This window comes from Staurois parvus, unplaced genomic scaffold, assembly GCF_062004578.1.
Source record: "Staurois parvus isolate SC_StPar_1 unplaced genomic scaffold, SC_StPar_1.0 ptg000589l, whole genome shotgun sequence".
Lineage (NCBI taxonomy): Eukaryota > Metazoa > Chordata > Amphibia > Anura > Ranidae > Staurois > Staurois parvus.
In genome coordinates, this window is record NW_028318385.1 from 4135640 (window position 1) to 4160778 (window position 25139).

At 45.6% G+C, this 25139-nt stretch overlaps 1 protein-coding gene across 2 annotated transcripts in view; it reads right to left on the reverse strand.

Annotated features, from left to right (window-relative positions):
• The window catches only part of TTC28 (tetratricopeptide repeat domain 28), a 670967-nt gene that overhangs the window by 208436 nt on the left and 437392 nt on the right, over positions 1-25139 (reverse strand). For both annotated transcript variants that reach the window (XM_089692516.1, XM_089692515.1), the window contains exons 10-11: positions 23436-23654; positions 22779-22944 (exon numbers count right to left, since the gene is read on the reverse strand). In XM_089692516.1, the coding sequence (XP_089548642.1) occupies positions 22779-22944; positions 23436-23654 (385 nt within the window). The remainder of the gene's footprint in view (positions 1-22778; positions 22945-23435; positions 23655-25139) is intronic.

The following is a 25139-nucleotide window of genomic DNA, read 5'->3' on the forward strand; positions in this document are numbered from 1 at the left end:
TGGCTGGTCAGGGTGCGGTAGACGTGGCGCACAGATCTCAACGCCACATGACCCCTGTGGGGGCAGGACAGGAAGAAGAGGAGGAGGTAGAGGAGGACATTTGTGCTCAGGAATTATTGAGTGAAATGGGTGGTTTTTCCACTCAGCGGACAGGAGTGGAGGAGCAGGAGCATCTGGTAGAGGAGGAGGAGGAGGAGACAGAGGACCCAGACGCACCGTGGCAGTATGCTGTGGAGATGGAGGCAGGGAGTCCCTCGCATTCCTTGGCACAAATGGCCCATAGCATGCTCGGTTGCTTGCGTAGCGACAGCCGAATAATAACCATCAGACAGAGGGATGACTTTTGGCTGTCCACCTTGTTGGACCCTCGCTACCGGTCCAAAATGGTGGCCTTTTTCACACCTGCTGAGAGGGAGGCCAAAATTACGTACTATAAAAACCACCTATGTAGTCAGTTGGTCTCTGCCTTTGTGCGCCAACGTCCATCCTCAGACACTGTGGGCCCTGTGCGCTCGCGTTCCGCTGGCATGGCAGCAGGGGAGGGGTGGGGTGGTAGGAGCAGTGGCAGCTCCACCAGCAGTGGCTGCCTCAGTCTGCAGTCGATGATGAGTAGCTTTCTTCACCAGCGCAGTGAGGAAACTACTAACCAGCCGCAGCAGCAGCAGCAGCATCAGGTGGACCTGGAGCAGGAGCTCAAACAACAGGCTTGGGCCTACTTGGACAGCACCCTGCCAACCGAGGTAGACAATCCCCTTGACTACTGGGCAACGAAACTTGACCTTTGGCCCCAACTAGCTGAATTTGCCCTTGAAAGGCTGTCATGCCCGGCCAGTAGCGTGGCATCGGAGCGCGTGTTTAGTGCGGCAGGAGGTATTGTAACTCCGCGGAGGACACGACTGTCCACCCAAAGTGTGGAGAGACTCACGTTTGTGAAAATGAATCAGGCGTGGATTAGTCTGGATTTCAAACCACCAGTTCCTGACACAACTGACTAAATCCGCCATGAATCATGCCTCAAACATGTGCCACTTTCAGGTCTCCTCACACTGCTGGTGTGTTTAATTTTTTGACATAGGGTGCTGGCAGATTACGGGCCTCCTATAGCTGCTGCCAGGCCCCTAATCTGCTATGGGCCCCTATATACCGCCTCCTCATGCTGCTGCCAAGTCCAGAGTCTGTCATGGGTCCCTGTATGGCCTCCCATTGCTGCTGTCTCCATCGCCACACTCTGCCATGTGCCACTTTCAGGTCTCCTCACACACTGCTGGTGTGTAGAATTTTTTGACATAGGGTGCAGGCAGATTACGGGCCTCACATAGCTGCTGCCAGGCCCCTAATCTGCCATAGGCCCCTATATACCGCCTCCTCATGCTGCTGCCAGGTCCAGAGTCTCTCATGGGTCCCTGTACGGCCTCCCATTGCTGCTTTCTCCATCGCCACACTCTGCTGCCATGTGCCACTTTCAGGTCTCTTCACACTGCTGGTGTGTTAAATTTTTTGACATAGGGTGCTGCAAGATAACGGGCCTCACATAGCTGCTGCCAGGCCCCTAATCAGCCATGGGCCCCTATACCGCCTCCTCCTGCTGCTGCCAGGTCCAGAGTCTCTCATGCCATGTGCCACTTTCAGGTCTCTTCACACTGCTGGTGTGTTTAATTTTTTGACATAGGGTGCAGGCAGATTACGGGCCTCACATAGCTGCTGCCAGGCCCCTAATCTGCCATAGGCCCCTATATACCGCCTCCTCATGCTGCTGCCAGGTCCAGAGTCTCTCATGGGTCCCTGTACGGCCTCCCGTTGCTGCTTTCTCCATCGCCACACTCTGCTGCCATGTGCCACTTTCAGGTCTCTTCACACTGCTGGTGTGTTAAATTTTTTGACATAGGGTGCAGGCAGATTACGGGCCTCACATAGCTGCTGCCAGGCCCCTAATCTGCCATGGGCCCCTATATACCGCCTCCTCATGCTGCTGCCAAGTCCATAGTCTGTCATGGTCCCTGTACGGCCTCCCATTGCTGCTGTCTCCATCGCCACACTCTGCTGCCATGTGCCACTTTCAGGTCTCTTCACACTGCTGGTGTGTTAAATTTTTTGACATAGGGTGCAGGCAGATTACGGGCCTCACATAGCTGCTGCCAGGCCCCTAATCTGCCATGGGCCCCTATATACCGCCTCCTCATGCTGCTGCCAAGTCCAGAGTCTGTCATGGTCCCTGTACGGCCTCCCATTGCTGCTGTCTCCATCGCCACACTCTGCTGCCATGTGCCACTTTCAGGTCTCTTCACACTGCTGGTGTGTTAAATTTTTTGACATAGGGTGCAGGCAGATTACGGGCCTCACATAGCTGCTGCCAGGCCCCTAATCTGCCATAGGCCCCTATATACCGCCTCCTCATGCTGCTGCCAAGTCCAGAGTCTGTCATGGTCCCTGTACGGCCTCCCATTGCTGCTGTCTCCATCGCCACACTCTGCTGCCATGTGCCACTTTCAGGTCTCTTCACACTGCTGGTGTGTTAAATTTTTTGACATAGGGTGCAGGCAGATTACGGGCCTCACATAGCTGCTGCCAGGCCCCTAATCTGCCATGGGCCCCTATATACCGCCTCCTCATGCTGCTGCCAAGTCCAGAGTCTGTCATGGTCCCTGTACGGCCTCCCATTGCTGCTGTCTCCATCGCCACACTCTGCTGCCATGTGCCACTTTCAGGTCTCTTCACACTGCTGGTGTGTTAAATTTTTTGACATAGGGTGCAGGCAGATTACGGGCCTCACATAGCTGCTGCCAGGCCCCTAATCTGCCATGGGCCCCTATATACCACCTCCTCCTGCTGCTGCCAGGTCCAGAGTCTCTCATGGGTCCCTGTACGGCCTCCCATTGCTGCTGTCTCCATCGCCACACTCTGCTGCCATGTGCCACTTTCAGGTCTCTTCACACTGCTGGTGTGTTAAATTTTTTGACATAGGGTGCTGCAAGATAACGGGCCTCACATAGCTGCTGCCAGGCCCCTAATCAGCCATGGGCCCCTATACCGCCTCCTCCTGCTGCTGCCAGGTCCAGAGTCTCTCATGCCATGTGCCACTTTCAGGTCTCTTCACACTGCTGGTGTGTTTAATTTTTTGACATAGGGTGCAGGCAGATTACGGGCCTCACATAGCTGCTGCCAGGCCCCTAATCTGCCATAGGCCCCTATATACCGCCTCCTCATGCTGCTGCCAGGTCCAGAGTCTCTCATGGGTCCCTGTACGGCCTCCCATTGCTGCTTTCTCCATCGCCACACTCTGCTGCCATGTGCCACTTTCAGGTCTCTTCACACTGCTGGTGTGTTAAATTTTTTGACATAGGGTGCAGGCAGATTACGGTCCTCACATAGCTGCTGCCAGGCCCCTAATCTGCCATGGGCCCCTATATACCGCCTCCTCATGCTGCTGCCAAGTCCATAGTCTGTCATGGTCCCTGTACGGCCTCCCATTGCTGCTGTCTCCATCGCCACACTCTGCTGCCATGTGCCACTTTCAGGTCTCTTCACACTGCTGGTGTGTTAAATTTTTTGACATAGGGTGCAGGCAGATTACGGGCCTCACATAGCTGCTGCCAGGCCCCTAATCTGCCATGGGCCCCTATATACCGCCTCCTCATGCTGCTGCCAAGTCCAGAGTCTGTCATGGTCCCTGTACGGCCTCCCATTGCTGCTGTCTCCATCGCCACACTCTGCTGCCATGTGCCACTTTCAGGTCTCTTCACACTGCTGGTGTGTTAAATTTTTTGACATAGGGTGCAGGCAGATTACGGGCCTCACATAGCTGCTGCCAGGCCCCTAATCTGCCATAGGCCCCTATATACCGCCTCCTCATGCTGCTGCCAAGTCCAGAGTCTGTCATGGTCCCTGTACGGCCTCCCATTGCTGCTGTCTCCATCGCCACACTCTGCTGCCATGTGCCACTTTCAGGTCTCTTCACACTGCTGGTGTGTTAAATTTTTTGACATAGGGTGCAGGCAGATTACGGGCCTCACATAGCTGCTGCCAGGCCCCTAATCTGCCATGGGCCCCTATATACCGCCTCCTCATGCTGCTGCCAAGTCCAGAGTCTGTCATGGTCCCTGTACGGCCTCCCATTGCTGCTGTCTCCATCGCCACACTCTGCTGCCATGTGCCACTTTCAGGTCTCTTCACACTGCTGGTGTGTTAAATTTTTTGACATAGGGTGCAGGCAGATTACGGGCCTCACATAGCTGCTGCCAGGCCCCTAATCTGCCATGGGCCCCTATATACCACCTCCTCCTGCTGCTGCCAGGTCCAGAGTCTCTCATGGGTCCCTGTACGGCCTCCCATTGCTGCTGTCTCCATCGCCACACTCTGCTGCCATGTGCCACTTTCAGGTCTCTTCACACTGCTGGTGTGTTAAATTTTTTGACATAGGGTGCTGCAAGATAACGGGCCTCACATAGCTGCTGCCAGGCCCCTAATCAGCCATGGGCCCCTATACCGCCTCCTCCTGCTGCTGCCAGGTCCAGAGTCTCTCATGCCATGTGCCACTTTCAGGTCTCTTCACACTGCTGGTGTGTTTAATTTTTTGACATAGGGTGCAGGCAGATTACGGGCCTCACATAGCTGCTGCCAGGCCCCTAATCTGCCATAGGCCCCTATATACCGCCTCCTCATGCTGCTGCCAGGTCCAGAGTCTCTCATGGGTCCCTGTACGGCCTCCCATTGCTGCTTTCTCCATCGCCACACTCTGCTGCCATGTGCCACTTTCAGGTCTCTTCACACTGCTGGTGTGTTAAATTTTTTGACATAGGGTGCAGGCAGATTACGGTCCTCACATAGCTGCTGCCAGGCCCCTAATCTGCCATGGGCCCCTATATACCGCCTCCTCATGCTGCTGCCAAGTCCATAGTCTGTCATGGTCCCTGTACGGCCTCCCATTGCTGCTGTCTCCATCGCCACACTCTGCTGCCATGTGCCACTTTCAGGTCTCTTCACACTGCTGGTGTGTTAAATTTTTTGACATAGGGTGCAGGCAGATTACGGGCCTCACATAGCTGCTGCCAGGCCCCTAATCTGCCATGGGCCCCTATATACCGCCTCCTCATGCTGCTGCCAAGTCCAGAGTCTGTCATGGTCCCTGTACGGCCTCCCATTGCTGCTGTCTCCATCGCCACACTCTGCTGCCATGTGCCACTTTCAGGTCTCTTCACACTGCTGGTGTGTTAAATTTTTTGACATAGGGTGCAGGCAGATTACGGGCCTCACATAGCTGCTGCCAGGCCCCTAATCTGCCATAGGCCCCTATATACCGCCTCCTCATGCTGCTGCCAAGTCCAGAGTCTGTCATGGTCCCTGTACGGCCTCCCATTGCTGCTGTCTCCATCGCCACACTCTGCTGCCATGTGCCACTTTCAGGTCTCTTCACACTGCTGGTGTGTTAAATTTTTTGACATAGGGTGCAGGCAGATTACGGGCCTCACATAGCTGCTGCCAGGCCCCTAATCTGCCATGGGCCCCTATATACCGCCTCCTCATGCTGCTGCCAAGTCCAGAGTCTGTCATGGTCCCTGTACGGCCTCCCATTGCTGCTGTCTCCATCGCCACACTCTGCTGCCATGTGCCACTTTCAGGTCTCTTCACACTGCTGGTGTGTTAAATTTTTTGACATAGGGTGCAGGCAGATTACGGGCCTCACATAGCTGCTGCCAGGCCCCTAATCTGCCATGGGCCCCTATATACCACCTCCTCCTGCTGCTGCCAGGTCCAGAGTCTCTCATGGGTCCCTGTACGGCCTCCCATTGCTGCTGTCTCCATCGCCACACTCTGCTGCCATGTGCCACTTTCAGGTCTCTTCACACTGCTGGTGTGTTAAATTTTTTGACATAGGGTGCTGCAAGATAACGGGCCTCACATAGCTGCTGCCAGGCCCCTAATCAGCCATGGGCCCCTATACCGCCTCCTCCTGCTGCTGCCAGGTCCAGAGTCTCTCATGCCATGTGCCACTTTCAGGTCTCTTCACACTGCTGGTGTGTTTAATTTTTTGACATAGGGTGCAGGCAGATTACGGGCCTCACATAGCTGCTGCCAGGCCCCTAATCTGCCATAGGCCCCTATATACCGCCTCCTCATGCTGCTGCCAGGTCCAGAGTCTCTCATGGGTCCCTGTACGGCCTCCCATTGCTGCTTTCTCCATCGCCACACTCTGCTGCCATGTGCCACTTTCAGGTCTCTTCACACTGCTGGTGTGTTAAATTTTTTGACATAGGGTGCAGGCAGATTACGGGCCTCACATAGCTGCTGCCAGGCCCCTAATCTGCCATGGGCCCCTATATACCGCCTCCTCATGCTGCTGCCAAGTCCATAGTCTGTCATGGTCCCTGTACGGCCTCCCATTGCTGCTGTCTCCATCGCCACACTCTGCTGCCATGTGCCACTTTCAGGTCTCTTCACACTGCTGGTGTGTTAAATTTTTTGACATAGGGTGCAGGCAGATTACGGGCCTCACATAGCTGCTGCCAGGCCCCTAATCTGCCATGGGCCCCTATATACCGCCTCCTCATGCTGCTGCCAAGTCCAGAGTCTGTCATGGTCCCTGTACGGTCTCCCATTGCTGCTGTCTCCATCGCCACACTCTGCTGCCATGTGCCACTTTCAGGTCTCTTCACACTGCTGGTGTGTTAAATTTTTTGACATAGGGTGCAGGCAGATTACGGGCCTCACATAGCTGCTGCCAGGCCCCTAATCTGCCATGGGCCCCTATATACCGCCTCCTCATGCTGCTGCCAAGTCCATAGTCTGTCATGGTCCCTGTACGGCCTCCCATTGCTGCTGTCTCCATCGCCACACTCTGCTGCCATGTGCCACTTTCAGGTCTCTTCACACTGCTGGTGTGTTAAATTTTTTGACATAGGGTGCAGGCAGATTACGGGCCTCCTATAGCTGCTGCCAGGCCCCTAATCTGCCGTAGGCCCCTATATACCGCCTCCTCATGCTGCTGCCAGGTCCAGAGTCTCTCATGGGTCCCTGTACGGCCTCCCATTGCTGCTGTCTCCATCGCCACACTCTGCCATGTGCCACTTTCAGGTCTCCTCACACTGCTGGTGTGTTCCATTTTTTGTCATAGGGTGCTGGCAGATTATGGGCCTCCCATAACTGCTGCCAGGCCCCTAATCTGCCATGGGCCCCTATACCGACTCCTCATGCTGTGACGTTGCAACAAGGTGGAATTCAACCCTACATATGTTAGACCGCCTTTACGAACAGCAAAAGGCCATCACAGATTTCCTGATGTTAAAAGCAGATAAAGGTACTCCCTGTGTAACTTAGATGTCAGCCATTGGCAGCTCATGCGTGACACCTGCGCTTGCTCAGGCCCTTTGAGGAGGCCACGCTATTCGTGAGTCGGCAGGACTATGGGATGAACGACGTCATTCCTCTGTTGCACGTCCTGGAACAAATGCTGTTAACAATGGCTGGTCAGGGTGCGGTAGACGTGGCGCACAGATCTCAACGCCACATGGCCCCTGTGGGGGCAGGACTGGAAGAAGAGGAGGAGGTAGAGGAGGACATTGGTGCTCAGGAATTATTGAGTGAAATGGGTGGTTTTTCCACTCAGCGGACAGGAGTGGAGGAGCAGGAGCATCTGGTAGAGGAGGAGGAAGAGGAGACAGAGGACCTAGACGCACCGTGGCAGTATGCTGTGGAGATGGAGGCAGGGAGTCCCTCGCATTCCTTGGCACAAATGGCCCATAGCATGCTCGGTTGCTTGCGTAGCGACAGCCGAATAATAACCATCAGACAGAGGGATGACTTTTGGCTGTCCACCTTGTTGGACCCTCGCTACCGTTCAAAAATGGTGGCCTTTTTCACACCTGCTGAGAGGGAGGCCAAAATAACGTACTATAAAAAACACCTATGTAGTCAGCTGGTCTCTGCCTGTCTGCGCCAACGTCCATCCTCAGACACTGTGGGCCCTGTGCGCTCGTGTTCCGCTGCCATGGCAGCAGGGGAGGGGTGGGGTGGTAGGAGCAGTGGCAGCTCCACCAGCAGCGGCTGCCTCAGTCTGCAGTCGATGATGAGTAGCTTTCTTCACCAGCGCAGTGAGGAAACTACTAACCAGCCGCAGCAGCAGCAGCAGCATCAGGTGGACCTGGAGCAGGACCTCAAACAACAGGCTTAGGCCTACTTGGACAGCACCCTGCCAACCGAGGTAGACAATCCCCTTGACTACTGGGCAACGAAACTTGACCTTTGGCCCCAACTAGCTGAATTTGCCCTTGAAAGGCTGTCATGCCCGGCCAGTAGCGTGGCATCGGAGCGCGTGTTTAGTGCGGCAGGAGGTATTGCAACTCCGCGGAGGACACGACTGTCCACCCAAAGTGTGGAGAGACTCACGTTTGTGAAAATGAATCAGGCGTGGATTAGTCTGGATTTCAAACCACCAGTTCCTGACACAACTGACTAAATCCGCCATGAATCATGCCCCAAACATGTGCCACTTTCAGGTCTCCTCACACTGCTGGTGTGTTCCATTTTTTGTCATAGGGTGCTGGCAGATTACGGGCCTCCCATAGCTGCTGCCAGGCCCCTAATCTGCCATGGGCCCCTATACCGCCTCCTCATGCTGCTGCCAAGTCCAGAGTCTCTCATGGGTCCCTGTACGGCCTCCCATTGCTGCTGCCTCCATCGCCACACTCTGCCATGTGCCACTTTCAGGTCTCCTCACACTGCTGGTGTGTTCCATTTTTTGTCATAGGGTGCTGGCAGATTACGGGCCTCCCATAGCTGCTGCCAGGCCCCTAATCTGCCATGGGCCCCTATACCGCCTCCTCATGCTGCTGCCAGGTCCAGAGTCTCTCATGGGTCCCTGTACGGCCTCCCATTGCTGCTGTCTCCATCGCCACACTCTGCCATGTGCCACTTTCAGGTCTCCTCACACTGCTGGTGGGTTCCATTTTTTGTCATAGGGTGCTGGCAGATTACGGGCCTCCCATAGCTGCTGCCAGGCCCGTAATCTGCCATGGGCCCCCGTACCGACTCCTCATGCTGCTGCCAGGCCCGTAATCTGTCATGGGCCACTGTTGTCGCTTGTTGGCATATTCCGCTCGTTCAGATGCTCCTTCTCCTGCTACTCCTCTTCACGGATTCCGTCAGCAGTCTTTCTTGGAATCCGTTTCCAAGAGACAACAGTTTGCGAGCACGCACCCGACGGTGCAGAAGCTGAACGTCCTCCTGTCCAAGTTGCTGCTGCCAGGCTCGTAATCTGTCATGCGCCCCTGTACCGCCTCCTCATGCTGCTGCCAGGTCCAGAGTGTGTCATGGGCCCCCGTACCGACTCCTCATGCTGCTGCCAGGCCCGTAATCTGTCATGGGCCCCTGTACCGCCTCCCCATGCTGCTGCCAGGTCCAGAGTGTGTCATGGGTCCCTGTACGGCCTCCCATTGCTGCTGCCAGGCCCGTAATCTGCCATGGGCCCCTGTACCGACTCCTCATGCTGCTGCCAGGCCCGTAATCTGTCATGGGCCCCTGTACCGCCTCCTCATGCTGCTGCCAGGTCCAGAGTGTGTCATGGGTCCCTGTACGGCCTCCCATTGCTGCTGTCTCTATCGCCACACTCTGCCATGTGCCACTTTCAGGTCTCCTCACACTGCTGGTGGTTTCCATTTTTGTCATAGGGTGCTGTATGGCCTCCCATTGCTGCTGCCTCCACCGCCACACTGTGGCTCCACACTCTGGTTTTGGCCCCGTGACTGCCCAAATGAGTGAAGTGTGCGGTGATTCTAAGATCGACGGCACTCATCTGCATGTCATACTGACTGACAGTATTATTTCTCTTCCCCAGCAGACTCCAAGGGCATTTAAATTAAAGGTACAGTGTTCTGCACTAATATTAAGTCTCTCTGAAGCCTAGAAACACCCTTTTTTAAGTTAAATTCACAGCGAATTTATTCGACTCGAATCGAATATTGTCCACGAATTCGCCGAATCAGTCGAATCGAATTTTTCATTTCTTCGCTCATCTCTATTTATAATGCAGTGGATTCTCACCACATTGTTAATTTTTAATGTAATACAGAGTGTTTAACACTCCTTTTGTTTGTGGAGTATTAAAGGCTTTTCCCATTTTAGGAAGATAGGATATACGAACCCATACGGTTCATAGTTTTTAGATCTTTATTGTATGCACTCATCTATGATAATACCTGTTTATAATGCAGTGGATTCTCACCACACAGTGTTAATTTTTAATGTAATAAAGAGAGTTTAACACTTGTTTTGTGCGTGGGGTATCAAAGTCTTGGAGCCTGTCCCCCAGACAGATGCTTGCAGGCTGCTGTTTATAATATATGCCCCCCTCCACATCTAGTAGACACATCATACGTGAATCTGGCACAGCAATGACAACATAAAAATGTAAATCACAGTTATCAGGGACTTCTCCTTTGACAGGCACCACATGTTCTAGCCTACCTTAGACATACCTTCCCTTTCAATATGATGGAACACTGTTTACTTTGAATCAAGCAGGAATAAAACACAATAAAAGCAGCATAATACCACGCAGGAAGCAGCAGCAGACTGCAATCTCAGTGAAATGTGCACGTGGCGTGTGATGATAGTAAAAGTGCAGAGCTGGTGTCATTAAATATAATCGTGTTTGCGTGCAAAGTGCTTTTGTCAGATATCTCTTTCAGATCTAGGTGGATATCTCTTTTCTGAATAAAAATCCCCTGGAGGAACAGCTCAGACAGAATATGTACCAGCTGTCAGGCTAAAACAGCAAATTATGCACTTTTTTACCGACTTTTCCTGCATGCTGCTTGGCTGCCAAATATATTTTGTTTCTGTTTACATTATAAAAGGCCTTCCCCTGCACTCTGTATTGCTGCTGCTGACTTGAAATGGGTCATTTTGTATTCAGGAGTATCACAAGCTTGAAATCAAGAACAATTAGAGGGAAGATGAGACTTTGTGTCTGATGAGCCAGCATATTGGAGCGCACAGGACCTCTACTACATCACATGACACGAGCAGAACTCTGCTGTGCTTGGCAAATGTAGACTACACTATCTAGCATATGCAAGCATTTCAGCTAGTACTTGAAATACCATAGAAATTAAGTAAGTTGGTGTATATTGGGATAGTATGATATGTATATGAGCTGAGTATATAGGGCTACATTCTCATTGGCATTTAGCCATGGTGTGAATCTCAGCAGCAGGAATCTACTGATTTCTGCTGCTGGGATTGACAGCTACGTGCGGGTAGCAGTGGCTGCCAAGCCCATACACCGTAATGACAGGCTGTTGGCAGCCGCGGATATTTATGCCTGTTTGCCCAGCCAGCAATCATCTGCAGTCCACACGCAGCTGTCACTCCCAGCAGCAGGAATCAGTAGATTCCTGCTGCTGGGATTCGCACCGTGGCTAAATGCCTGTGCGAATGCGGCCTTGAAGTACATGTATTTGTTTTCTGAAGGAAAGTATATACAATACTTTAATTTAAAATTGACCTTGTATAGGCAGAACCATTAAACTCTAAAACAAATTCCAGCTGTTTATATGTTTACAGTTACACTCTGTGGGCCATTGTAACTATGCATATACCATTGCTGTGGGATCCCTCTAGACTGAGGCTGGAAATCTGCCTGCTACAGTGATTTCCAGCTTCCAGGGGATCGGCCAGGTGTGGTACATACAGTACATACAGTGGGGCAAAAAAGTATTTAGTCAGCCACCAATTGTGCAAGTTCTCCCACTTAAAAAGATGAGAGAGGTTACCAAATACTTATTTTCCACCATAATTTGCAAATAAATTCTTTCCAAATCAGCCAATGTGATTGTCTGGATTTTGTCTCTCATTTTGTCTCTCATAGTTGAGGTCTACCTGTGATGCCAATTACAGGCCTCTCTCATCTTTTTAAGTGGGAGAACTTGCACAATTGGTGGCTGGCTAAACACTTTTTTGCCCCACTGTAGTTATAGTGGTCCAAGCTGGACCAATGTAACTATGTATATACTATCTAAATCTAGAAATCATCTTTAAAGGTTTAGTTCCCCTTTCTGTTTGGATTACTGTTCTCTTTCTGAAATTGAATTCTTAATGTTCATTAACTGGATATGTTTACTGTTTTCTGATACTAAGAATGTTAATATCACATGTATGTCTGATTGTAAAAACTGAATTTCTTCACCATATAAAGAATCTAAATCAGGTACTGTATGGTCAAGGGGCTCCAGTAGTTTAAATGTACGATTAACTTTGTTCACATGCCCATACCTTTAGGTCAAGTGTGGGTTACCCAAAGTCTGGCCAAAAAACTAGCATCCTGACTGATTCACCTTGTTCTGGCATAAAAGCTGGGATACATTGGCTATTGAGCTCCCCCAGCATCACAGGAACAAGAGTTTTCCCTGTTTGCGAACTGGCACATGCACAGTGACCTTTTTTCTTGGCAAAAAGGTTGCAGCTTCTATGCTAAGAAGGTAGGGATTGGTCAGGATAGTAGTTTTTTGGCCAAGCTTTGGGTAAGCAGCAATTGGCCTATAAGTATGGCATGTAAGCTAAGCTACATTTTTCTAAGCTGCACAATGTTTTTCAACACTACTGGGCCCCTTTGACCACACAGTACACTTTGTAGAAACGAAGAGGTTCTCCACACCAAAAAATGGTAACCAATATATCAGATAGGTGTAAAAATATACGTGCACAACCATTGTATGGACAACCATTGATCCAACTGCAATCTGGCAGTACACCTGCTACATGACATAGATGTATGACTGGGTATGCACTCAAATGACCATATGGTTCTGCAAACAGCTGTGGTATAGAGCTTCAGGTTAGGTGCCCACGCATTTGTGAATCCCATTGCTTTCCATACATTATCTAGCCTTACTCAGCAACAATATTTTTTTTTAAATGTGCAATTCAGTATAAAAATGACTTTGCCTAGAGTGAAAATATGTTATTAGTCTGCACCAGGCAAAAAGCATTTCCTTTGTCTTCCTTCCCCTAAGTGTCAAAATGAAAGGCTGTCAAATATTTGTGAATACAGGTAAAATAGTGTATTGTAGTATGGGACATTAAATGATAGTACTCTGAAGCAAACCAAAATGACACCAGATATAGAAAGAGTATAAACATAACATAAATTTCATATAAAGAGATTAAAGCCACTTGGTACAACACACAATCCTAACCACTAAAAAAAATACAAGATTCACAACTTTATTTTATCTATATTCCACTTCAGCAATCAGAAATGGTTAATGTGCTTTGTAGCGAAATTGACTCCATAAAGACCCTTAGCAAAATTAAAAAAAAAAAAAAGTCACAGAAATTGTAGTGGTATAATGCATAGTCTAAAATAGTAATACATACAGTTAGGTCACAAAACATTAGCATTGCATTCTCACAGAGGAAATGTTAGATGGCAGCTCCCAAAAAAACCCTGTGCTTATTATATAGAGACCAAAAATAATCTGCATACTCACATAACAAACCATAGGATTGATTTACTAAAATTGGAGAATGCAAAATCTGGTGCGTTTGTGCATGGTAGCCAATCAGCTTCTAACTTCAGCTTGTTCAATTAAGCTTTGACAAAAAAAAAACTGGAAGCTGATTTGTTTCTATGCAGAGCTACACCATATTTTGCACTCTCCAGTTTTAGTAAATCAACCCCCATGCACTAATGGATCATTAGGCAAAATAAAAACTGGTATGTGCCCCTGGTACTTGGAAAAGTTTTATTTTAGACTAAGCATCAGACCACTAAAACATCTAAACCCAACCATTTGTAACTGGAGATTTGATTTCCTGGCCAATAGGCAGCAGAGGGTAAAGGTTGGTAGCTGCTTCCCAGCAATGCTTTCCCTTAGTATAGGGATGTCACAGGGTTGTGTGTGAAGACCCTTTTTGTTTTCCTTATATACTCATGATTGCACCTTTTGCTTCGAGGGCGATTTGAAGTTGACACCATACCAGTTGGGAGAATAAGGGATGACGACAAGGCTGCATATTGGTAGGATATAAAAAACCTTGTGGGTCGGTGCAGAGAGAATAATTGAAAGTTACATGTGGATAAGACAAAGGAAATAACTGTAGATTTTAGGAGAAGTGGGGAGACTAGTTATGAGCAGGTTGCGATTGATGTGGTGGAGGTCAAGAGGGTAAAGGACTTTTTTGGGAATAATAATTATGGAGGATCTGTCATGGACAGGGCACATATCTTGTCTGGTGGGTAAGGTTTATCAGATACTGTACTTTTTGAGGAAGCTGTGGAGGACAAGCATTTTTATTATTATTATACAGGATTTATATAGTGCCAACAGTTTGCGCAGCGCTTTACAAAATGAATGTAGACATTACATTTACAATACAATTTAGTACAAGAGGAAACAGAGGGCCCTGCTCGTTAGAGCTTACAATCTAGGTGCAGGTCCTCCTCAGCTTCAATAAGGCTGGCATTGAGAGTGTGATAGTTTATCATATCTCTCTGTGGCAAAGGGATGTGCACAGTTCATGACAAAAACAAGCAGGGTAATAAAAAACAGTGCAGAAAAATATTAAAGGGCTAAATTTACCAAGTATTGAAGAACTGGGGTAGGGGAGGAACCTTCAGAGAGCTAGTAATATTCGGAAACATAGTTCTCATCCTGTGAAAGCCGTGTTCATAGTGTTGCCTTCTGGCAGGTGGTTTAGAAGTATTTCCTCTCGTACCCGCAGGCTGCAAAATAGTTTCTTTCCATGGTCCATATGGTTTTTGAATGCTTTTTAGGGTTACATTGAACGTGCAGTATGGATCTATTATTAAATGTATGTATTGTTTTTATGAAGACAGTTTTGTATGTGAGGTATGTGATATTTTTTATTGTGGGGTTGCATCTGCATTTCATTTTATTATTTTTATTATAATTTATGATTTTTAATTGTATTTGCCTTCTATTTCGCTAAAGGGTCCTGATGAAGTGGATATCTCTATGAGATGTGTTTCCCATTCATGACTGGTGAAATTGGATATGGATTGTTTGTAATCTGTTTATATAAAATTTGAGTATGTTTGTACCAATAAATCATTTAAAGCAGAACTAAAAGGCAAAAAATAAAAACTTACAAACTAGCAGACTCTTTATTGCAGATGAGTTGAGCAATGCCTTTTTTGCAATAAAATAAACTTAATGTTCATAATCCTCTGCAGAATGTACCAGCCAATCAAGACAGCCGAAGATTGGTACCTGGAAGAAGCCTGGGAGAAGATGCTGGTGCCAGCAATGGACTTCATGGGAATTATTCCGTTGCAACATAGGTAAGTATTGTTGCCTTTAATTTTGCACTATGTAATTTTTGGTGTAATTTTGTGCCCTAGTATAATACAGTATATTTGCTTTTGAACTTGTGAAGATAGCACTTTAGCATAAAACCTAAGGGCTGCTACCTAACCACATTATGTTTATATTTATGAACACAGCCAAAAGCCAAAAGGAACCAGGGTTTTCATGACTGTCATCACTCAGCCACCATCTCTGTCAAGGAAGTAAATGATGACCTTATATAATGCCTGAATTAAGATGGATCCATCCTTCTGATTAGAAAAAGCAATTTTAGATTGAATACTTTGAATTCTGTGAAAAGTAATAAATACATCAAAAGGCTCCATTTATGAAGCAATGATATGGCTGCTGTATAAAAAAATTAAAACTGAAAAAAAAAACCCACTGCCAGTTATAAACTTTTACAAATGTGAACTGTACTCTGTTTGCTTCAGGACAGTAAAGCAAGCAAAGTGATATTCAAATTATTTATTAAAAGGAAAGATGCTCCTAAATCTTACAGTTGCACATTAATTAGCATGCATGCAATTGACATAAAAATAGATCTAATGCTAAGTCTACTTTAATGTCACTTATCAACACCATTACTAAAAAAACTGAGTCGAGAACATAATCAAAATTTACAACGGTCATTACCTTGCAATTAACAGCATTCCTTCTCAGGTAATTGTAAAGAAGGTAGGAATAGACTTAGACTTAATTTCATATTAAACAAAGCTGGGAACAAACTTGATGGTTAGTAGACAGCTTGAAAAAACCTGGTCTTGAAACAGGGGCAATGTTGACCAGTGTAGGCCCTGCCACCCCTCTGAAATATAATCTGCAATGCATGACTTTTCAGAGGCGTTTGACAGGTGGTAAGGGGGCAATATGTTGTCTTCTCACCGCCTGATGTAACCCTGTAAATGCTGCCCCACGCCGCTGTCACCATGTGCATTGCACACTGTTGCAAGGTGGTTGCAGAACAACCTCTTTCATTTGAGTTGGTCACATTCAACAGTGGTAATGCCTACCAAATGAGATATGGGGGATGATGTGTATAACCCCTCCCAGCTGCCATTGCAATTTAAGGGGGGAGAGGGTTTAGTGGGCAGTAAAAATGCAGGTCAACTGCCTGTTTTTATGGCCCCCTACCACTAGTGTAAACAAGCCCAGAGGCCTTAAAGAGGACCTACACTTAAATATTAACATAAAGCTATGCTGACAGTTTTGTTGGGATACGTGAAAGAAATTGATAGAGGGGCCAAAATACGTTGTACTTTAATAAAGTCTAAACTATTATCTGTAAGCCATGTGGGGCCTTACAAATTATATACAAATTTTATGTTACCATCTAAGTATAGGTCCACTTTAATAAATTTTGAGCTTCTATATATTGGACTCCTAGGCCCTTGTAAACCTGAAACCTTAAAAGAAACATCAAAGAGGAAATGGATTTATCAGCTGGCTGACAGGCCAGAGAAATACTCTTTTGTTAACGAATGAGGAAACTGTAGATAGCCAAGGAAAATACTTTTTTGTTAATGAAAGAAGAAGCTTCTGTAGATTTATTTGCTGCATATCCAAATAGTGTATTATAACAGGCTCTGTACATCATTCTTCATAGATGAGCCCCAGTGAGAATATGCTATTATGTTTCAAACATACAGTGTATTAGTCATTAAACTATAGCTGAAAAGTCTGGACTCTGCTTTCTATCCAATGTTATATGCACAATATGTACTATGATGAAATTATACTCTTTACAGATGGGTTTGCTCACCTAGTAATGCAGTGTGCCTCTAGTAATACCACTCTGTCAGTAGAATTGTTTACTAGGGAAATTGTTACAAAATGTACTGTTCTGCTTGTTTGTTTTTTTGGCTGCAACAAAAGAAAGATTTGCCTATGAATTGCTAACCTAAAAAAAACAATAATAGCTCTGGTTTTTATTATTGAAATGTGTGCATGTTTTTAAACTAATATTTTATACATTATCCACTGCTATATACAGTATACTATCTTTGTTTCTAAAATTAATGACAAAGGATACCCAGAGCACTGTGGGATATCTACAGAAGTAACATACACTGCATTGTCAAAAGTAATGGGACGCTTGCCTTTACACGCACATGAACTTTAATGGCATCCCAGTCTTAGTCCGTAGGGTTCAATACTGAGCTGGCCCACCCTTTGCAGCTAGAACAGCTTCAACTCTTCTTGGAAGGCTGCTCACAAGGTGTGTTTATGGGAATGTTTGCCCATTCTTCAGAAGTGCAATTGTGAAGTCAGGCACTGATGTCGGACAAGAAGGCCTGGCTCGCAGTCTCCCCTCTAATTCAGCCTAAATGTCAGGTTGAGGTCAGGTCAAGGTGAGACAAGTCAAGTTCTTCCGCCCCAAACTCACTTATCCATGTCTTTATGGACCTTACTTTGTGTACTGGTACGCAGTCATGTTGGAACAGGAAGGGGCCATCTCCAAACTGCTCCCACAAAGTTGGGAGCATGAAATTGTCCAAATGCGTCTTGGTATGCTGATGCCTTAAGAGTTCCCTTCAATGGAACTAAGGGGCCAAGCCCAACCCCTGAAAAACAACCCCACACCATAATCCCCCCTACTCCAAACTTTACACTTGGCACAACGCAGTCAGGCAAGTGCCTTTCTCCTGGCAACCACCAAACCCAGACACGTCCATCAGATTGCCAGACAGAGAAGTGTGATTCTTGACTCCAGAGAACATGTCTACACTGCTCTAGAGTCCAGTGGCAGCATGCTTTACACCACTGCATCTGAAGCTTTGCATTGCACTTGGTATTGTAAGGCTTGGATGCAGCTGCTCGGCCATGGAAACCAAATCCATGAAGCTCTCTATGCACTATTGTTGTGCTAATCTGAAGACCACATGAAGTTTGGAGGTCTTTAGCTATTGAATCTGCAAACAGTTGGCGACTTCTGTGCACTGTGCGCTTCAGCATGCGGTGACCCCACTCTGTATTTTACATGGCCTACCACTTTGTGGCTGAGTTGCTGTTGTTCCCAGTTGCTTGCACTTTGTTATAATACCACTAACAGTTGACCGTGGAATATTTAGTAGCAAGGAAATTTCATGGATGGACTTATTGCATAGATGCCAGCCTATCACGGTACCACACTTGAATTCACTGAACTCCTGAGAGCGACCCATTCTTTCACAAATGTTTGTAGAAGAAGTCTGCATGCCTAGGTGCTTGATTTTATACACCTCTGGCCATGGAGGTGATTGAAACACCTGAATCCAATGATTTGGAGGGGCGTCCCAATACTTTTGGCAATATAGTGTAGCAATAGCTGTCTTTGACCTACCTAAACTAAGCTGTCCAACAAGGGGTTCTCCTGGCCTTTTAGTTTCTGTTTAAATTTCAACTTGTATCACTGAAATGTGAAAAAAAGTGCTTTTTACAGCAAAGAAACAAATAAGACAGAGGGACACATGAAAAGGGAGCCTAAAGATGCTACTCTACATAATATGTATACAGAACATTTCATATTTATAGGCTACGTTCACCTATCTCAATATGTTATACTTTACACCCGTATTTAGGGTGTAACATGTAACATGTTCAGCCTGCACTCTTTCTCCCCCTAATCCTCCCCTCCCTGTGACAGCGGATGGGGGATCTTCTCGCCACACCCACTGTCACAATTTTCACCCACACGGCCGCACCATTCATTCACAGTTTCCTGTGAATAAATACCCATTGCGACTGATGGCTTGTAGTTCTCAATGAACTGCATGGGTGATGGTGAGCGCTCTTGTAGTTCATTGATCTTCCTGCTCCCAAGTAACTGCCTTCCTGTACGGGGGCATGAGCAGACAGCTATCCTGAGAGGCTACAGGAGCCTCCACGATCTTCTGACCACGGGTGCAATTCTCTCTTTTTTTTTTCAAAATATGAACTTAGCCTTTAACTGACTGAAAACATTTTATAATATGATTGGCTGAATACATCCAACTTTTATTTTCTCCACTACTACAGAAAAAAAAAGAAATGTAGTCTCCTTTGACCTGTGCTTACTGCTTTGATCTGATTTATATTGCTGGGGTTTGGGTGTATGAATTCGTATGTATGAACTTTAGTGAAAAACGTTCATATTATCTCGGACTGTTGCGCGTAGGTGCCCTCCCAAAAAAAAGAAAAAAAAAACACCCAACCATTCTTCTAAGTATAGTTTAGGAAACAATTAATTCTACCTGTTTTACATAGTTGGCATTTAGTGAAGGCATTGTACACCTTGTAGATAAGCTACCGATATGCCCAATACTTTAGTATTTTGTGTAGTATTGACAAATGCAGTAACTCACACAAAATGATCACAATGATTTTACTATATAAAATCCTTTCCTTTGAGTAAAAGTACTTATATTTTGCCATGCCTGGTTCCTTTCTGTCCATCTTATCAACATGTTAATTCAATCATTTTAAATAAAACCTTTTTGTTTTATTTTCATTACATAACTTATTTTAGTCCCAGTGAAGTCATCACTGGGTTTCTGTATTTTTCTATGCAATTCAGGCAGATCATGAATAGTGGGAGGAGTTAGTAGTGTGCTACACATAGCTTCCTGAAAATGTCACAAAACCCTTCTTCAGTACTCTTCAGTACTCCTTTCAAGAGCCTGATGCAAGCAGTGGGATGGCTCTTGGGAGGAGTTAAAGCGGAGTTCCATCTGAAAACAAAAAATAAAAGTCAGCAGCTACAAAAACTGTAGCTGCTGACTTTTAAAATACAGACACTTACCTATCCCTCGGTCCAGTGGTGTCCTCACCACCGTTGGTTTCACAGGCTGACTTCTCTCCCTGGTGCCAGGATCTTCAGTGTGGGCACCTGGCTGTGACAGCTTGCGGCTTCACAGCCGGGTGCCCACTGCGCATGCGCGAGAAGCACTGCACTTTGTGAATGGCCCCTGGGACCTGTCACGTGTCTCAGAAGACTACGGGGGGGGGGGCAACTTCCACTTCTGATCGCCTAGGAGATCACAGCGGAAGTGGGAGTGGGTAACTGTCAAATTCGGGGGACAAAGTCTAAAAGCAGAACTTCCCCTTTTGGGTGGAGCTCTGCTTTAAGCTTTCATTCTTTTTGCCTAGTCACAGACAGCTGAGGAAAAAGCAGCTGCAAAACGAGCTTAAAGCTGCTTATGCACGTTTAGATGCATCAAGCATTCTTTCATTTCATTGGCCAGAATAATAATTCTGGCCATCGGATAGAATAAATTCTAAAGCTAGTGTTTAGGAGTGTTTAGGAGTGTGCGTTCAACCGTGATTTTCACCTCCATGCTTTACATGCAGATAAATTTTGTTGCACCACCCACTACCACCAGGTGTGCTCTCACCTTTAAGATATGACCTCCAACAAAGTGTTTGGTCTGTAAGCGCTTATGTCCCTACATCGGGACAGAACTCTCCTTTCCACCCGGGGCTCTGAACGAGGAGTACAGAGGACTGCTGATTGCATGGTGTGTGCTGCAGAGAGATCAGAATGAGCTCCAGAGAGGCTTTGGAAAACAGCTGACATTCCTCATCCTCTGTAAAGTGTAAGTGATCTCCATCTTCTAGAATAAGGTTATTTGTACCTAAGTTTTTGGAGAAGAGGTCATCCGCGATTGAAGCCATGGCCCCGGGTGGAAAGGAGAGTTCTTTCCTGATATAGGGACATAAGCGCTCACAGACCGAACAGTTCACTAACGTGAGAGAACACATGGTTGTAGTGGTGCACCAACATTTATTTACATGTGGAGCATGGAGGTGAAAATTGTGGCTGTACAGATATCCTGAAAGGTTGATGTTTCATGCCACTATATGGACATTTATTTATGCACACTATATCATCATTGGAAAGTTGATTGTTTAAATGTTGTGTTAATACATGCACATTTGGTTATGTATACTACAATATCATTATAGTTTGATATCATTTAACATATGTTTTGTTTTCTAACTAATTTGTGTTTCATTATAGGCTTGGTGACTGGCATGATAGTCCATTGAGTGCATTGCTGCTGGCTCACATTCATTTTTTGTTTTGGTTGTTCCCTCTTATATATATATGCACATATATTGCACAAATATAGAGCATATATATATTTTTGGTGGGGAATTTAAGCACATTACACTGTGTTTATTTTGTTTTAGTACACAGTGTCGTGTTATATTCATAGCAGCGCACAAGGATACGATTATTTATTGATTTAGGTGCATTCAGCATTTTTTTTTTGTTCAAATGTCACTCCTGAATGCACACATTTTGATCCTAAATGCTCCTCTTCTAATACACCTGTAGATGCCTATTTGTGTATGGCCTCACAGGCTGACATAGAGGTGCATTTAGAGACTGAAAAAAATGGTCAAAAATCTGTAAAAGCAGCGCTTTTTATGTCCTATGTGCATGAGGCCCAAAATTGCACACAGACTGCATATCTATTTCTGTGACTTTAATTGGGCCTTAAGTCCTATGTTTATGCCCTGAAAGGAGCCAACAGCTAAGGAGACCGAATTTACTAAAAAAAAACTTAATGGCTTACATCACCTTCTCGTATCTACAACACAACAAGATTTCCAGACAGAAATAGTCTTAATTGTGACACATTTGCCATAAATAAGTGGGGAAATTATATAAAAAAAATCATAAAAAATTAGCATAATTATGCTTAAGGCCCCCTTCACATGGCAGGTCTGATCAGATGGTCAGGATGGTCCATTCACCTCTATGGACAGGCAGAAGGGAATCCGTCTTCTTCCGTTTAGGTGGATCATATCAGAGGGTAGTTGGGTGTAAATGGACAGCAGAGTCCGTTTACACCTGGCTGCCCATACCTGCTCTCCTGAGCGGATCCAAAATCAGCCTCGTGTGAAAGGAGCCTTAATATGTCTACCTAGTTTGGACAGTTACAGATTGCTATGATGTTAATTATTACAATGCAGTAAATTTGTTTTTATTTAGAGAAACAACATTTAGCATAACTACAGTACTATGAAAGCCATGCTTAAAAGACCCACTATCTTCCAGCTATATACTGTAGCCAAATTAAAAAATGTACTGAGAGAATACAAAGGCTGCATTTGCTGAACTGGAAAGGCTAGATGCTTGGTTGCCATGCTAGTCCAATGGCTTTATTACTTTCTAACCTGGAACAAAATGCAAAGTTCTTACTTTCTAATTTGCCTGCTTGTTCCATGTCAGGAACCAAGGCAGTATTGGAGCCACAGATAACCAACTATGACAACTAGTATTCTTTGATGAATGTCAGCAATAAAAGTCTTTGTACTTTTTAGAGTACAGGTTTCCTTTATATGCAGCCATCAGACTATGTATTGGTTGAAACCCGAGGGATTTTGACTGACATGTCACATCTGTAAATAAGTGGTATTAGAGATAAAGATTGCAGAGGATTACATTACTGCAAAAGATCTCCCATAGCCCTCAGTTGTCAAATTACATACCTTGTGTAGTAAGAGTCCACTCCTAATGTTTCACGGACATTTGCTATGTATTGCTCTAGAACTGAACTATTCGATCCTTGAAAACACATACTTCCAGATTCAGTAAAATCGCTGGTATTTTCCAGTGATGAGTCTCCCAGATAGCATTCATGAAACTTCAAAATTCCTGCAAATAAAAAATAGAAAACGAAAAGGTGAAAAAACATCAGAGTTAATTTCTCTAAATTATTTGCATGAATTAAAATTCTTTGTGGTTGCCATTTGTGCAATTGCAGTGTACACAGCAAACTGTAATACCAAGTGACCTGAATATATTCCTGCCTTGCTAAACCTGGAATCATTTCAGTTCTTCAATATCCATTGTGTATGAGGTCTTAGTTTTGATTTTCATGAAGAGTCAGCATTTTATTTCAAGCCACAAACTTTGAGTTCAACTGTTTAATTATTGAGAGAACAGGGCTGGAGAAACTGTTTAAAAATGTGTCATAATTTAGACATCCAATTATCTATAGCTTGATCTAGATCAAAATGTATTTCATTAAATCTTTGAGAAGAGACCCAAAATGCATTATAGCTTTGTAACTCTTTCACAATGATATGCTTCACATTGAAGTGACAGCTAGAATAGGAAAGAATAAAATACATCTCTTCTCTCACCTGAACCAGGAGCCAGTAACCAGCTGTAAAGATAACCAGCAGCTAGTGAGTAGTAGAGCACCAATCCTCGCTGGCCATTAATTGTCTCCAAGATTTGGTCAATAGTCACAGGAGAGTATGGATCAGAATCTTGCTGGCCAGTCTGTCGCTCAACAAGAAGGTCTGCAAAAGCTCGAGTTCTTCCTCTTTCTGCAACTGCCAAAGCTTCATCATGATGTCCTGAAGAATATATTAAAGTTGCATAAGCATACATGGTAAACCAATTAAAGTCAACCACCAAAATCATTATGTTAGCCTCAGATAGAGGCTTATAATAGAGGAAAATAAGTGAAAGAACATTTTTGACTACAGTCCTACAAAACTTGTGAGGAACTGGAAAATCACTCAGCTGAAAATAAAGCCACCAATGCAGACAATGAGATGGATTTACTGAAGTCAGTAGGTTCAACAATAAAAGATGCTGGATTTTTCTGCAAACGGGTCAGCCATTAAGGTTATAGCACAGTGATGCAACTAAATATGGCTTTGCAGAGGTGTTATTTACCTCTACTTTTTTTTATAGAAATCTGTAATCAGGGTAAATTTCCATTAAAAAAGCTTCTGATTGCAGTGATCCTCTGCTTCCTGACCAAATACATATTTCAGGGCAGGTGCTTTGCTGGCATATACTGCCTAGGAATTTCACTAGTATGTGGAAGTGGGGAAATGGATTACTATTTGGATTACCATTACTATTATACTGTAATATCTTTCGTAAATCATGTTTTTTTTTCATTTTGGGTAGAGTAGGGAATGGCTAAACTGTAGACACAACAGAGCGTAAGAGAAAACTTCTTTAGAGTGAGGTAAATTCCCTTACACAGTAACAACCAAGACAGGTGTCCCTATTGGAAGACTTCCCCTTCTATTCCTTTTCTGGTGACAACTCAAAATTTTGGATTTTGCTTCTCTTCAGTCACATGACAATAGTCACCAGGACAAAGAGAGATGGTAAATTTCCCCAGGGAAAACACAATATGGTCCAATGAAAATGCCAAACAAACATCCAAGAGTCCAGAGTTTTTAAAATGAGTTCAAAGCAGAAAAAATCAAGTGTGTTTCAGGGGCAAAACAGACTCCCCCCTTCAGGGCTCAGGAATTTTGAGTGTTTAAATGGACTCAGATAAGCAAATACCAAATAGATCTGTGTTTTTTTGCTTGAAACAGTTCAAAAAGCATGTTATGCCTGTGTTAACACATGTATTTAAAAAAAGAGTTCTGTGCCCTCATGGAGTGTTAAATAGAAGAAAAGATGCTGAGATTTGAGGGAGGAACCTATTTGGTCCGCAAAACACATTGGCTTCTTTTCTGCTATGAAGAATTTTATCATTAAAAACATTGGACTCTTGGGCATTTGTTTGGTGCTTTCATTAGACTGTATAACAAAATTTGAGGTGATACTAATCAGGGGTGGAATGACAACTCATGGGGCCCCCGGGCAATAGGGGATCATGGGGCCCCTATGTCCTCACCCACACTCAAACCACACCCAAAAAAGCCTATGAAAGGTACTAGGGGCATCTCATGGAGCCCCCTACTGACCCCGGGCCCTTGGGCAGTGTCCGAGTGCACGAATGGTCAGTCCGCCCCTGGTACTAATCCATCACCACTCCATCCAAGACAACAAAAACGTTTTTGCTTTAGATTTACATTAAATAATACACT